Genomic DNA, 15,626 nt, shown 5'->3' with positions numbered 1-15,626 from the left:
GCCAAGCAAATGCCGGCTAGCCAGGCAGGACTTGGCGACAAGGCTGAGCAGAGTGGGTGGGCCTGAATCCTGCAGCTGATGCAACCTCAGGAAACGGTCATCAGGTATGATGGCTGAGAGAGATGCAGGACAAAAGTATTTATTCTCCAGACCCATGTCTTGCATTTTTCTATGGCTGTGGCTCCTTGCTGGTCTTGCCCCTTTGCCATTCAGGCTTGCTCACCAGCAGCTCTCAGTGCAGTCTCAGAGCAAACTCACGGCAGCATCTCAGAGCCCAGAGTGACTGGCACCAGCCCCGTGTGGCATTCCTCACTGATGTCCTTATCTATACCCAAAAACAGTAACTGTGAGAAGAGCTCCTCCCAAGGACACTGATCGAGCCCAGAGTCACCTCCTCATGTCTGCACTAACCTAATGTCTCCCAGGGTAACTGGAAGAGAAAGTGTGCCCTGGTCCTGGTTCCAAGAAGGAACCTGAGGCTGAAGGCAGAGGGGAGCATCCAAGACTGCAAGCAGAGCTGCGCCTGGGGACGTCAGTGGTCGGTGCCGCCTGCTGGGGCCTGGGCCAGGGCACCTGCCATCTGTACTTTTCATCCTGCCTCAAAGGTCCAGGTCCTCCCTATAGAGGACAGGTTGTCCCATCTTACTGAGTTTCCCTTTGCCTTATTGGCCTTTGTGGGCCTTGTCTGAGTCCCCGCCATCCCTACCTGGCTAGGCCCATAACAAATACAGAGAAAGAAAGAGAGATGGCCCTTCCTGTCCATACCAGGTCAGCAGAGGGTGTACCTGCACCCTCAGCGCCCAGAAAGTATGGCCAAGCTGGCTTTCTTTATGCCGGGCCTGGTCACTGTTGTCTCAAGCAGTAGAGCACTCAACTCTCCCTCACCCATGTCAGCCGAGGCAGGGGATACTGTGGCAGGAGTTTTAGGGATTTGGGGACAGCCACTCGGGGCCCTTCAGCTTCAAGGCACTAAGATGCCACAGCTCTGCTTCTAGCAAATTTGGCAGCTTCTCTTAGAGAGATACAAACTGAAGACCTCAAGGGTCCATATTGGTATAGATGAGGAAACTGGGGCCAGCGAGCTAAAGGCTAGAACCAGTACCGTGGGGTGGTCCCTGTAGTGACTGCCCGAGTAAGGCCCCAGATTCTGCCTTTGTGATGGCTGCTCACCTTCAAGGTTGTCCCAGCTAGGATGAACTCTGCATAGCCTGACAGAAAAACTGGTTCTCTACCAAGTCCCGGCAAGGCAGGGCTTCAGTGCAGGCAGGTCAGACAAAGAGGGCAGAGAGGGTGGAGCCTAGAGACCTGCTCGGGTGTCTAGTAGAACTGTTCTGCGAGCGCCTGTCAGGTCTGAGACTGAGAAGACCCGAAGAGACCCTGGGAGATCTCCACCGACGGTAGACAGCCCCCTCTGCTACTGCTGCCTTAGAAATGGCTCCTTCAAGGCTTACCTTTCATGATGACTAAATCATCGCCAGTCACAGCGTCCTCCACCCCACAGTGGTCCCAGTGGAGTGGGATGGGGCTTGGTGGAAGGAAGGGAAGCCATAGCAACTGTGAGGACCACAAGTGAGCTGCTTAGAAGGGAGGCAGAAAAGGAGGAACAGAGATGCCTATATCAGTGTCTTATACCAGAGTGTCTGTTCCAGGGGTTCTCTGGGGGGCTTCTCTACAGGGTCCAGATGACTCTGCCTCGGTACCCTTGGTGGGTAGTCCATCCCAGCCCTGCCGCCTGGTGCTTCCCCTCTGAAACAGGCAGCTGTTCTCATAGTTGGTTCCACATATCTGCCACAGTACCAAGGTGGGCTTGCTTAGCTCTATGACTCAAGGGCCGAGCCCCAAGAGCTTGTCGCTGCCCACCAGGGGCTTGCAGTTAGCACTGCCTCTTCCTGGCCTTGAGGCTGCAGCTAATCTGCCTGCCCATCATCAAAGAGGGGCTGCCTGGAGAGGGAATACCCAATATCTCAGACACACTCCGTCTGAGTGTCTACTTGCACCGTCATGCTGTCCTGTTCTGAGATCTTACGTTGCTGTCTGTCTGTTCAGCTATTCCATCCTTCTGATCACATTCACCCAGGGCAGACATCAGGACTAGGGAAGGTAACTATTAAACACCCTCCAGGACCCCAAGGTGTCCCAACTCTGCTTCCACTAACTTTGGGGGTCTGCACCCTCAGTGGAACAAAACTGGAAACCTTGAAAGCTCACGTTGTATAGATAAGGATACTGAGGCCAAAGCCTCCCTCCACCCGAGTGACTAAATATCAGGTCAAGTGCAGGGTCATCCTGGTGCTCAGACCGCTGTGTTGCTTCTCAGGGTCTCGTATCCTCTGCTTCCAGGGAGTTTTCTCAAGTACATTTTTGGTTTTATAATTTTACGCAAAAAAATGCACAGCATAAAATATTCTACCGTAATCATTGTGAGGTGCTCAGTCTGGGACATTAAGCAGCAATTGCTGCCCACCACCTGTGTGCAGAACTCTTCACCTGCCCCCCAGCCCATCCTATGAGTCTGACTCCTGGGGGAGCCTTGTATGCACAGAATCATACAAGAATTAATGGCTAGTGTATCTCCATATACAAAACATACTCCAAGCTTGTCTGTGTTGGAGCATATGTTAGATCAGACTCTCCTGCCTATTTAATACTGAATAATATTCCATGGTACAGTGCTCACTTCACGTTTCAGGAGCACACATCCATGACCAGAGACCGGCATGACAGCAGCTCCACCTGTCTGTCCACAGGCTCCCAGGTCTCTTCCACTTCTGTGATTGGTTAGGGATGACGCTATTGTAAGCGTGGAGTGCCAGTATTTCTTTTCAGTTCTTTCAAGGCAATTCCCAGAAATGGAGCTGTTGGATCATGTGTTAACTGCTGTTATATTTTCTTTAATTGCTCTTTATCACAGTGGCTGCAGCACTTAGCATCCTTGCATCTGTTTGGTTGTTCTGTGTGTGTTTGCTTTGTATGTTCATATGTATGTGCACGTGTGTATAGAAGCCAGAGGTTGACAGCGGTTGTCTTCCTCTTTTGTCCTCTGCTTCTCTTTTAAGATGGCGTCTCTCACTGAACCTGGAACTCACTGATTCAGCTGCACGAGCTTGCCTGTGAGCTCTAGATATCCACATGTCTCTGCGTGGGGCTGCAGTCTCCTAGCGCTGGGTTACAGACACGCGCTGCTGCACCAGCTGTTTTTTTACTACAAAAAAAGAAAGAAAGAAAAAAGAAAAGAAAGGAAAAAGAAAAGGAAGCAAAAGGTCCATGACCTCAGAATGTCATCTCTGTCTCTCGTGGCTCTCTCCACATTTCTGAGACCAATGACTCTGTCTTGCAGGTGCTGTGGTCATCGCCTTTGTGGTCTGCTGGTTGCCTTACCATGTACGGCGCCTCATGTTCTGCTATATCTCGGATGAACAGTGGACTACGTGAGTAATTGGTCTATAGCAAATGGGAGCAGGGCTGCCATGAGCCCCGCAGCTCACAAGCCAGTCTGGAATGAGGTGGAGCTGCTGTGAGCTTATGGCTCCAGGGAGGGTGGTTGGATGAGGATGACTGTAGCCAGGAGGTCAGAGCAGGCAGCAGATCTTCAATGTCATGCCTGGGACATTTGGGTCAGACCTGAAGGTCCTGAGGGCCACAGTCATCCCAGAGTTGGACTTGAGACTCATACAGAGTACTGTGTGACTTGTCACAACAAAAGGAAAGAGACAAAATTAGGGGAGACAGACAGGTTCAGCTCCCACCTCAAGCCACTTGCGAATGTTGTTAACTGGGAAACTCATGGGAGGCTTGGTGTCCAGGTTCTTAGAGGAGACTGGTCAGAGACCCGGCTGCTAACCCTGAGTCAGGCTCCTAGAGAAAAAGCAGGTGGTTAGCATGAACCCTGTTTGTACAAAGAGTCAGCTTCTGGTTAGAGTAGTCCTGAGGGCCTGTCCAGACACGGTCTAAGGGCCAGTCACTCGGGAGGCCTGCTCTGTGAACCCTTTCTGTACCCAGTACAGTGTTACCAGATCTATGAGTAACAGCATCTTCAGGGCAATAGGCACAGGAACAGCCCTGTGAAGGTTTCTGGAGCTTAGGGATGCCTGGGGATAGGGGGATTAAATCCTCATGAGTGGACACAGCACACACAAGCATCAGGAGTGTCTTTGTAATATGGTCAGGGATCAGTGGGCCCTGAAGCCTTAGGACAAAGGGCTTCCAAATAGGACTTGTCAGACAATTAAGATGTGTTACTGAGAGAAGTGTGGCAAAGTAGAGAGGCCATGCCCAAGGGGGACTGTGGTCAAAGCCAGATCAACCAGATACCCGGGAAAAGGCTCTCAGGGATGCTATAGTGTCCCAAGCCACCATACTGCTCATGCCTGGCTATGTACATACTGAGGGCTTTGGGGATCTAAATACCCGTCCATCCCCCGCAGGTTCCTCTTCGACTTCTACCACTACTTCTACATGCTGACCAACGCCCTCTTCTACATCAGCTCTGCCATCAACCCCATCCTCTACAACCTGGTCTCTGCCAACTTCCGCCAGGTCTTCCTGTCCACGCTGGCCTGCCTGTGTCCCGGTTGGCGGCGCCGAAAGAAGAGGCCAACGTTCTCCAGGAAGCCAAACAGCATGTCCAGCAACCATGCCTTTTCTACCAGCGCCACGCGGGAGACAATGTACTAGGCCCTGAGAAGGTTGGGAGGGGGCCTCAGCTTGTGAGCCTTCACGGGGTTCACTAGTGGCCAGTCTAAACCATGCCGGTGAGGCTGGGGCTCCCTGCCTCTAGAGGCTTCTTTCTTTACACTTTCTCTTTCCTTTCTTCCTCTGCTCCCCTCCTCCCCAGTCCTCTATTCTTGCTCTCTATCCCGCTCCTACCTCCAATTTAAAAACGAGAACAGAGGCCGTTTCTCTCTCTGCCCCTCAAAAGGTCTCCAACAAGAAGAAATTAGCACTCACCAAGGATAGCTTCCTTTGTTCCCACGCTAATGGATGCTTAGAAAGAAGAAATGAAAGCACCACATTGGGACCCATCTGTTGGGTAGACGGGATGCTGTAATCATAACAGCACCTTGTAGCTGCACCAGCTGGGCCAGACACCGTCCGAAGCTGAACTTGGGCTCAAAGTCCACAGGCATAGGCTCCATCTCAGCTTCCTCATGCCTCTGCTCCTGCCCTGGTCCTGCAGATCCTGTGGCTCTCTGTGAGCCTCATGTCCAGACCCTTCCTGGGCAGACTGGCAGACTGCCTCTCCCTGAGTGGTCCAGAGAATCCCTCAACATTTTACTTAAGGCTCAGGGCCACAGCTGAAAGCTGAGAGGATCCAGGCCTCTGTCTCCACCTTGGACAGCTATGGCCCACTAAAGAGACCCAAGTTCTCACATGCTCAGAGAGGACAAAAGGCTGACCTGGACTCATACAGACCTGGACTCCCTCTTCTTTAGGCCTGTCCTCACCCAGGACAATCCTCAAATGGCCTTGCAGGGATACCTGCACTGCGACCTTGACCTATTGGATCTGCAGAGGGCTGGCAGATAGGTGGGGCCCAGCCTCCCCTGTCCAGGTGATTTTGTGGGGGGATACATAGTCCTGTGTCTCTTAGACAGCTGTATAAACTAAGGTCTGGCAGCTGCTGGCTTCAGGACGGGACTCCTGAGAAGGGTACTGAGCCAGGTCCTCAGCAAGTTGCCAGGGTCTGAGACTTTGCAGGTAAGGAGAGGCCAGTGCTCCAGCATCCAGCTGGCCAGCAGCCCCGGACTGAAGCATATGCCAATTTGTTACCAGCTGCCAAGCAGCCGCCCTGGCCCAGGTTCTAGGCGCCCGGAAAAGCAGGCACCCTTCATCTCTGGGAGCTGTCTCCAAATAAGACAGAACCATCGAGCCTCCAGCCAAGAAAGTTGGCTGAGCGCTTGGAGACAGTCCCAGGATGCCCTGGACCAGCAAGGGAGGAGTGGCAGGAGGGCCAGAGAACTAAGCTCAGCCTTTTGCAAAAAGAGTCTTTGGCCTCACTGTCCTGAAGAGAAATGAATAAGTGGGCGGTTGGCTGGTGAGAACAGTACTGCTTTGGGACTTGGAGGGAGTAGTCATGACCTGGGGCTAGCCTTCACTCCCTCTGGGCTATAAAACAACAGGTTGGTTATTGGGGTATCTGTGATCACCCAGATATAGCCACTGTGCTACTTGAACCCCACAAAACACCACTGCCAACAAAATGACCCTTCAGGTCATCAAAGGCAGGGCCTGGCTGACACCAGGAAGATGTGATCAGCCCAGAGGGATCCTCCCCATCCAAGAACTGTCTACATGGGAGCCCTCCCAGACAGTGAGTGGGTCGCAGACCAGTGCTTTTGCATGAGGATATGGACTTATACCCTGACCAGGCAGTCCAGCCCTAGGCCCCCATCCTGGGTTCCCAGACCTTGGGCAAACCTTTTTTCTGAGCCTCAATTTTCTCATCTCAGCTGACTGGGACTGTCTTGAAGGACCCAGCCTAGAATAAACAGAAGAGAGAAGCCCCGAGGCTGGGTAGAGCCAATGCCCTGTTATACAACCTCCCAGAAGTGCTGTGGCTGTTCCCAGAAGTCCTTGCTGTGGTCTTTAGCCTCTTGTCTGTGCTTGACATAGTTAGGGACATAAGTCCATGCCCCACCAGACACACCTATGACCTCGGCTTGGTATTCTCAGCTCTGGGCCAAGTTCTGGAGGCTGACCTTAGTGTCCTGGGTCACAAATCCAGAGTCTCATGAGCCCAGTAGTGATGTAGACACAGGTCGTGTGCCCTCAAACATCCACCAGAATACCCCCAGCCCACCCCCACTGCAATCAAGGAACACTCTCCCCCATGTGTCCCCCGTAAAGAATAAAGGAAATTGTGGACACCCAGTTTTTGCTTTGTGTATGCTTCCGTTCACACACCCGTCCATTCATTGAGGCGGGCAGGGCTGATGCAATGTATGGGGCTTTTATCTGCCTCCTATAAGCTATGGGTGGGGTCATAGCTCCTAAAAACTGAAAGGGTCCTGGCCACTTCCATGACCACCTTCCCAAAGTCTTAAAAGTTCTCCTCACACACCTGCTGCCCGACCACCTCCCTGCCCACCTTCCCGAAGAGTTAAAAGTCCCCCTCACACACCTGCTGCCCGACCACCTCCCTGCCCACCTTCCCGAAGAGTTAAAAGTCCCCCTCACACACCTGTTCTCAGCAGACATAGCTCCACAGACAGCCGAATGATGGCTGCTGTTGAACCCTGGTTAAACTTTAAAAAAATAAAATATTGGAATTTTAGACAATATAATTTTCCTCCAAGTTAAGAAGTCTCCACCCAGAATGAGGGAAGATGAGCAATGCTTCCGGGCTTTCACTCAAATGTCAAGTGGCCCAAGCTGAGCAGATCTGCACTCTGACAGCAGCGCGAAGATGGCGATGGTGATGTCAGCCGTGAACACTGTCCAGTCCTATCTCAGAAAAAGAAGCTCAGCTAAGACAACAGGACCTCAGAAGCCGCCACCCTCCTGCCTGTGGAGCTGACTCCCCATCCACCAGGCTCCTGGATCCTCTGTACTGAGCTGCACCATCACTGGCCTGCCTAGATTCTCTCTGCCTTGGGATTATAATCTGTTCTACTTGGCTTACTATTGCTGTGATGAAACACCTCGACCAAAGGCAACTTGGGGAGAAAGGGTTTTCTCTCATTGTTCCATATAACCATTCGTCATCAAAAGCATTCAGGGCAGGAACTCACGCAGTACAGGAACCTGGGGGCAGGAGCTGATGCAGAGGCCATGGAGGGGTGCTGCTTACTGGCTTGCTCCCCATAGCTTGTTCTGCCAGCTTTCTTATAGAACCCAGAACCCCACCCACAATGGGCTGAGTTCTCCCTCTTTAATCACTAATTAAGAAAATGCCTACAGGCTTGCCCACAGCCTGATCTTACGCTGGCATTTTCTCAGTTGAGGTTTTCTCCTCTCAGATGACTATAGTTCATGTCAAGTTGGCATAAATCTAGCCAGCCCATAATTCCACACAGTGTCACAGAGGTACAGCCCCGAAGCCGCCTCTTCACCTGTCTGGCTCTCTCCATCTTCCTGCTCCTTGAGGAGAGGGAAAGGTTGCCTTCTTCCCAGGTTGAGCAGCATGGGAGACCAGTGACATGCTGAGTACCCAAAGACAGGTAGAGATGAGAATGGTGCCCACTTGCTTAAATATGGATGGGGAAGTAGTTATAAGCATGTATGTCCAGGTACACACACACACACACACACACACACACACACACACACACACACACGCACCACTTTAAATGAACTGAAGACTCAGGGCCACCGGCTTTGGAGCCACTCTGCCCAAAACCCACAGAGATGCTTTCTGGCCTGGGGAATGCACTGCCTCATCTCTTTTCCACCCCCGCCCCTGCTCCTTCTGCCACAGTCAGGGACTCACACTCCAGCCCTGCCTACACTAAAGTTCTTCTGCCAGATGTGAGAAAAAGTCTCCAACAGAGCCACCAAGATCTCTCCCCCTTCTCCCAGAGTCCTCAAGGAACCTCATACCCTCAGAAGCACACAAGCCTGCTAGCATAGCCTCCCAGCCTTGCCTCACCCTGTGGATCCAGGAGCCCAGACTAGGAATCTGTGCTCCTAACAACTGCTCTAATGGGATTCTCCTGAAGTCCAAGAATTACCATATCCTCCTCAGCCTCCTATTCGCTCACTCATTCATTCATTCATTCATTCATTCATTTGTTCATTCATTCATCCTGTCTGGCTTCCTCAGGCTGACTCCATCCCCTTTCTGATGACTCTGAGGCTCTCACGTACGGCAGAGAAGTCCTTCAACTCCCTCTCATAGGCATGGGGAACTGGCTGGCATACAGATCCAAGAGATACATAGACAGAAACACCAAAGGAATGAAACACTGATGGTGGAATTCCAGGCTGGTCACAAAAGTCAGATTCTGGGAAAACCGGCACGTAGCCCTGACCCTGGCCACTCACTGCTGCCTGTCCCACTGAACCTACAATCCTAGAAAAGCCCCTCCCAGCTCTGATCATGTGAGTGTGTCTCCCATTCTGTGACCTGGACAGAGGAGGAGACTGCCAACTCCATCACCATTGCTAGGCAACAGGGCAGGGTTTGGGAGCGAATCCTATGTTCTAAACACATTTGAAAGAAGAAAGAATGCCAAGCTTCCTGTGTCTGTGAAGCTCCCCTCCCCAATCCTCCCTTCCCCCACCACTCCCTGCAATTATGATCTGAATTCCAGTTTTTATCTAAACACCATGGAAACCATGTCCAGGCTGAGTCTGTGAAAGAAGGACACCGCGTGCGTGGAAGGAGGGGGGTGGGGGACCCGAGTCAGGGGAGCAGTCTGGGAGCGAACAGGAGGCAGACAGAGGCAGAGAGGGCAGAGGTGGACTGTCCTGGGATGGAGGAGGCTGCTGGCACCTGCTGAGCAGAATGAAGAAGCCTCTTCGGCACTGGCACATGTACACACACACACACACACACACACACACACCATGCACACTCATACACACATAGAAGCGTACATACACCACACAGCAGCTGTACACACTGTGTGAGAATACATACTTCCATGGAAACCTAACCACACCGTATGCAGATGAGAATGTACACACATAAATGCACATACCATTCACGCCAACATGAGTGTACACCTGATGTACTCATATGCACATAGGTATGCATACTTATCCTGTGCATGGCCTCTGTCCACCTCACTCTTTAGGTCTGTAATACCTGCTGTTTCTGGTCTTCCTGGTCCACTAATAAGCATAGGTTCTGGGGTGCTGGGAAACCCCTAACCAGGCCCAGAAGCACCAGATTTCCAGGGCTTGAAGTAAAAAGCCCTCAATCTAGCTGAGGACCGGATGAGAGCTAGGTGGGGTCCTCAGTAAGAGCGAAAGAAGCCCAGCTCCTGACCCATGAGTCCACGGCAGCCCTCACTTACATCCATTTGAGGATGGAACTGGAGAAAGCCTCCTGCTTCCCTGAAAGCAATCCCTCAGTATAGACCACTGACCAACCGTCCGGTGAGGCACTGGCTTCTACCCCTGCGTAGGATACCTCCCTTCCCATCATCCTCTTCCCCACTTCTTTCTTCCTAGGGTCATCTCTTGTATAAACAAATGACAAATATTCAAATCTTGGACTCAGAGCTGCTTGCTGCAGGAAAATGAGACAGAAGTACTCCACACAGTCAGAAATGCAGCAGCGTGAGGACGGGGCGGGGGCGGCTTCAGGGACCCCTGCCTAGACGCTGGCCTGAGGTGAAAGCAGAGAGATGGGTGGGAAGTAAAGAAAAAAACAGGAGGGGACAAGAAGAGGTTAAGGTAGAAGAGGGAGTGCGCCAAAATCCACCGAGGAGGAGAATAGGAAGAGCTACCTGGGGGTGACCTGGGGGAAGCCAACAGAGGGCTTCATGGAGGCCAGCAGGAGGGAGAGCTCCTGGAATAACCCAGGGTTCTCCTGCCTCCAAGACCAGCCTCTTCTGCAGGGCCTCAAGGGCTTGACCTCTCCTGTGGAGCTCTCACAGTCTGGACTCAACCTTCAGGGCCTGCAGGAATCACCTCTCCTCCATATTCGAAAAACACGAGATGGTAAGATTTGAGCTCTGTGTAGATAACCTCACAACCCAAAGAACCTCTTTTACCCCTTTTGAGCATTTTACTGACGGGGAAACTGAGGCCTAGAAGGGGGAAATGGCTATCCTAGGGTACCAGAGATGTCAGGACTAGACCGAGGCCTAAAACCAGGGTCCTTCTCCCTGCCTCGATGGGAGCCGGGTCTGAATATGTATATCTCTCCGGATAGGACAGAGATTCTCTGGCTTCCACAATCTACAGCGCTGGGGTCCTAGCAATCCAGACCACCCAGCTCACAAGAATTCAAGAATGAGGGCTCTCAGCCACTGCTGTTCTGTAACTGCCACCCAGGTACCCAGCAAGATCCTGTCTGCCTAAGGACAGTGCAGCTCAGCCCCCACAAAGAGCATCAGATGCCACCACTCTCCAACAGGGACAGCTGTGTTACATTTGTATCTGCTGCAGAATGTTACTTTAGCTGTATAAAAGTGTGTTACTTTTGTTTATGCTGCGTTTGTTCAACAATGTAAGGATGTGTGTTTAATTGTGTGAAGATGTGTTACATCTGTTTCACCTTGCCTGCCTAAGGCATCTGATTGGTCTAATAAAAAGCTGACAGGTGGGGCTGCCTGGCGGAGAGAATAAATAGGAGGGGCAATCTAGACACCAGCCAGTCAGCCATAGAGAAGCAGTGAAAGTAAGCTATACAGAAGTAAGAAAGGTCATAAGCTCTGAGGCAAAAGGTAGATAAAGAGAAACAGTTTAAGTTAAAAGAACTAGCCAGAAACGTGCCAAACTATGCCAAACATTCAAAACTAATAAGTCTTTGTCATGATTTAGAAGCTGGTTGGTAGTTTTAAAGAAAAAACCTGGAACACAGAGGGAAGTGGGTACCCTGGAGATTTTAAGCAAGGAAGGCCCTCTACCCTCAGGATCTTGGGGTGTGCTCCTCAGCAAACGCCTCTGGTCTGTTTAAACATGGACTCTAGGACCCAGGCTGGCGGTGGAAAAGATCAGTCCCTTTCCAGAGCATCTCAGGGCGCCCAGATGGCCGCAAATGTTCTATAGATAAGCTGGGCCACAAGGCTCTGAGCAGGGGGATGTGGCTGTACATAGTGGGTTCCAGGAAAGTTCAGGGGCACAGGCACAACTCTCCTCAGACTTTGTTTCCTCACATACAAGACCATGCAAACGTCCTCTGAGAATTTAGCTACAAACTGCCTCCTGCTCCCCACAACCCTACCCCATTTTCATGTGGTCTCAAGAGGTGCCCAAGTGGCTGTAAGGTTAACTGAAGGGAATTCTCCACTGTTCAGCCTTGAGGAGGCTGTCACCCATATTGGACCACTCACACTTCTGCAAATAAACCCTCACCCATTCTTCTGCTAGTAAGCCCAATCAATAAACTCACTTATTCATGAGCAGGGTAGATGGGCAGAATTGTTACTTGGTCTGTCATTGGTAACCATAAGTACGTTTTTCTCATCTCCCCAGGAAAAGTTAATGCAACACTGCCATGTGCTGATACACACAGGCAGTGACCCAGGATTTGAGGCCAGGGTGGATATTGTCACAGGGTCCTCAGCGGTCCCTGTAGAACTAGAGAACTCCAGCTGCAGGGGCCTCTAGTGGCCTCGTCAGTTTCTGCCATGGTATTGTGCTAGTTGAAGAAAATGGCCCCGGCCAAGGCCAAGGGCACCCACCCTCAGCGAATCTCAACCACAGGAACGTATTCTTGGCCCCGTCCCACTTGAACCCTCTGCCCACCAGCCCAGAGGCTGCTTTCCTCTGAAACTGACTCCCAGCACATTGCTCGTGAGCATTTATGTAGCACCTACTGCCTTCCTCCAGGGGCAGAGGCACAAAACTCAGTCCCTCATGCAGAAGAGTTGCATTCCCCAGAGAGACAGATGAACCAGGGTGTTTAGAACAGCTGACCTTCACATCTCTGACTCCTTCCTCCCAGATAGCCAACCAGGAAGCCCCAGGTAGAAGCTAATATGGCCACGCAGTTCTGCCACCAAAGGCTGACACTGTGAGCAGATGTGTGGGCTTCCAGAAGCCTGTGCCAGCTCTAACTCTGACCTCAGGGTGAGGGGTCCCCAGGTGTGTGGGCTGCTCCACCAGCTCCCACACAGAGGGGCTGACACATGGGCCCTTAATGTCAGAAGTTCTAAGCCCTGTCGCCCTGAAGTGGGGAAGGTCTGTGACCCATTGCACACAGACTAGGTAATATTCCCAGACTGTCACACAGTACTGGGGCAAGCTTATGCCTGTCCTGCATTGGAATTGCTGCCTCAGGTAAGGCTGAAAACCAACCGAGATGGGAGGAAGACACAGAGGGAAGTCAGCAGAGAAGGTGACCACAGTCCAGCAAGTCCAGCAAGAGAATGGATCATCAGTGTCCGGGGTTTCCAAATCAGTTAGGAGGAGAGCTGGTGAGGAACCCTGTAGGTGAAGTCCCAGGTCCCATTTCTCTGCTGACTTCTTTAGGACCCTCTGTATCCAATCTCTGCATGGAGGCTCATTCCCACCCATGACGTGAAGGGCCTTGGAAGGTCGAACTGACCAACAAGGACCAGGTCCTTCCTCTGAAGCCTGCAAGAGTACGGGATGGCGGGTAACCAATTCCACACAGGCTTGAGCAAGGCCAAGGAGACTTCCAGGGGACAGCAGCTCAGAACTGGGCCTCAAAGGGCTGTCACGTAAGGAGGCAAAAGGTCCTGGGTGGACCTTTGAGGATTCTGCCGGACTGGAGTGCCATGCAGAGAAGGAGAAACTTGAGAATAGCCCGATGTGGGAGTCTGAGAACTCAAGGGAGAGATAATGCCGGGTGATGGTGGCACATGCATTTAATCCCAGCACTCGGGAGCCAGAAACAGGCGGATCTCTGTGAGTTCTAGTCCGACCTTGTGTACGGAGTGAGTTCCAGGACAGGCACCAAAAGCTGCAGAGAAACCCTGTCTCAGAAGAAAACAAAACAGAGAGCTAGCTAGATAGCAGCCCCATGGTCAGGACTTGAGGAGAAGCCTCTGGGACCTCTGCCCCATGGAGCAACCTCACTCACTGGGTGGCATGTGATGAAGGTGACTTGAGGCTTGGGACTAGGTTAGGGAAGGAATGAGCAGGCAGGGCAGAAACACCCTTAGGTGCTGTCCACTTCCCTGCCTGGCCAGCTACTGGGGATCCAAGCCCAAGCATCCACCCCCTACCTGACTTTCCAAATGAGAAGTAACAGCATGTGTGCTTAGTGCATTGGCCTCCTCTTCCCCAGCCACCAACCCTAGCTGAAGGACCCTCCACCTTGGCAGTCACTGCGGTATGTGTGGCTAAGGGACAAAGGCAGTAATCCCCTCTTCCAAATCCCAGTTTTTGCCCTTTCTAATATAGCCACCAGAGATAGTAGTGCACTCAGGTGGTAGAGGCTCAGGAGTTCCAGGCCAGTGGTGACATAGGAAGGTTGGAGCCAGCTGGGTTATCTGAGATCCTGTCTCAAATAAATAGATAGATAGACAGACAGACAGACAGATAGATAAGCCAGAGTTAGGTCTGTGGGTGAAGCGACATACAAGCACAGGACATGGGTTTGGATCCCTAACACCCATTTTTTACCAGAAACAATGTGGCATGTGTCTGTAAACCCAGAATTGTGTAAGCAGAGACAGGGATCCCAGAGGCTTGCTGGCCAGCCAGCCTAGCCAAAATACCCTGAGTTCCAGGTTCAGTGAGAGACCTTGCTGCAAAAAATAAGGTGGAGCCAGGTGTGGTAGCACATACCTATTCTACACAGAGTTCAGGCCAGCTAGGGCTATTCAGTAAGACCTGGTCACATATATATATATATATATATATATATATATATATATATATATATACACATGCATACATACATACATATACACACACATGCCCACACACACACAGGAGAAAGATATATATGATGGAGCACTGGAGAGATGGTCCAGTGGTTAGGAACATGTACTATTGCAGAGGATCTAAACTCAGTTTACATCACCTCCATCAGGTAGCTCACAACCACCTATAACTTCAGCTCCTGGGGGACCCGATGCCTCTTGCCTGGTGAGCACAGTCACTCATGTGCACAGACACACACACATATACACATAAATAAAAAATAATAAAATATTTTTAAAAATAAGGTGGAGACCTATCAAGGAAGATAACACATGAGAGAGAGGGGAGAGAGAGAGAGAGAGAGAGAGAGAGAGAGAGGAGAGAGAGGAGAGAGAGGAGAGAGAGAGAGAATAAAGCATTTCTCTGTTCAAGGCTGATGAAAGGCAGAGGCTGAAACCTGCTCCCAAATCTACAATCTGCACAAGAGATATACACTTTCATAGTCTGGGTGACAGGATGATCACTCACCAAGCAGGCTAGTCTTCCTGGCTCAGGTTGCATTCAGACAGGAGACGAACATTTTCCGATACCTCTGGCTCACTTGCCTTCTAAAGAGCTTGTGTAGGGAGGACCTGAATCCAGGTAAACTTAGCCCCATTGTTGACAAACCCAGCAAAACAGCCAAGCTCCAGCTGTGATGCTTGCAAACCGACCAGGCAGTGCCTAGTGGTACTTAATAAATACTCAGACCTATTGATCAAATGAATGGAAGAAACACCACTTCCTTCGCCAGTGCTGGAGATGGAAAGGCTGGGCAGCTTAATCATTATCTCTGCCCGTGCACAACCCAGTGGTGTGTGCCTAGTGTGGGATCAGCAATCAGGGAATCGGAGTTCTATTTCTGTCCCTGACTTTTCCTAGAGCAGGAGAGAGTAGGGTGCCTGACACATGATGATAGAACGCAAAGCCTCCATAATGATCTCTTGGATCTTTAAGCTGCACAGTTCTGAGCAGAGCAGACAGAAAGACCACAGTCAGCCACAAACTTGGATCTGGCAACTCCTGCAAAAAGCCTTGTGCACACACATTCCTGCTGGGCAGCCATGCTGCAGACAGGGATGGACAGATCCCTGGTCCAGGGCAGCAGCTGGTCTAGTGTTCCAGCTTGGGACTGGTGG

At 51.4% G+C, this 15,626-nt stretch overlaps 1 protein-coding gene across 1 annotated transcript in view; it reads left to right on the top strand.

Annotated features, from left to right (window-relative positions):
- Ntsr1 (neurotensin receptor 1) overlaps positions 1–6,870 on the top strand; it is a 44,182-nt gene extending 37,312 nt beyond the window's left edge. Inside the window, exons 3-4 of the mRNA XM_048441297.2 lie at positions 3,338–3,428; positions 4,425–6,870. Coding sequence (XP_048297254.2) covers positions 3,338–3,428; positions 4,425–4,674 — 341 coding nt within the window. The 3' untranslated portion in view covers positions 4,675–6,870. The remainder of the gene's footprint in view (positions 1–3,337; positions 3,429–4,424) is intronic.
- Positions 6,871–15,626: the final 8,756 nt, after the last annotated feature.

Source organism: Myodes glareolus, chromosome 10 (genome assembly GCF_982192425.1).
Source record: "Myodes glareolus chromosome 10, mMyoGla1.1, whole genome shotgun sequence".
Lineage (NCBI taxonomy): Eukaryota > Metazoa > Chordata > Mammalia > Rodentia > Cricetidae > Myodes > Myodes glareolus.
The sequence above is the reverse complement of the archived record's forward strand: the minus strand, read 5'-3'. Positions and strand labels throughout refer to the sequence as shown.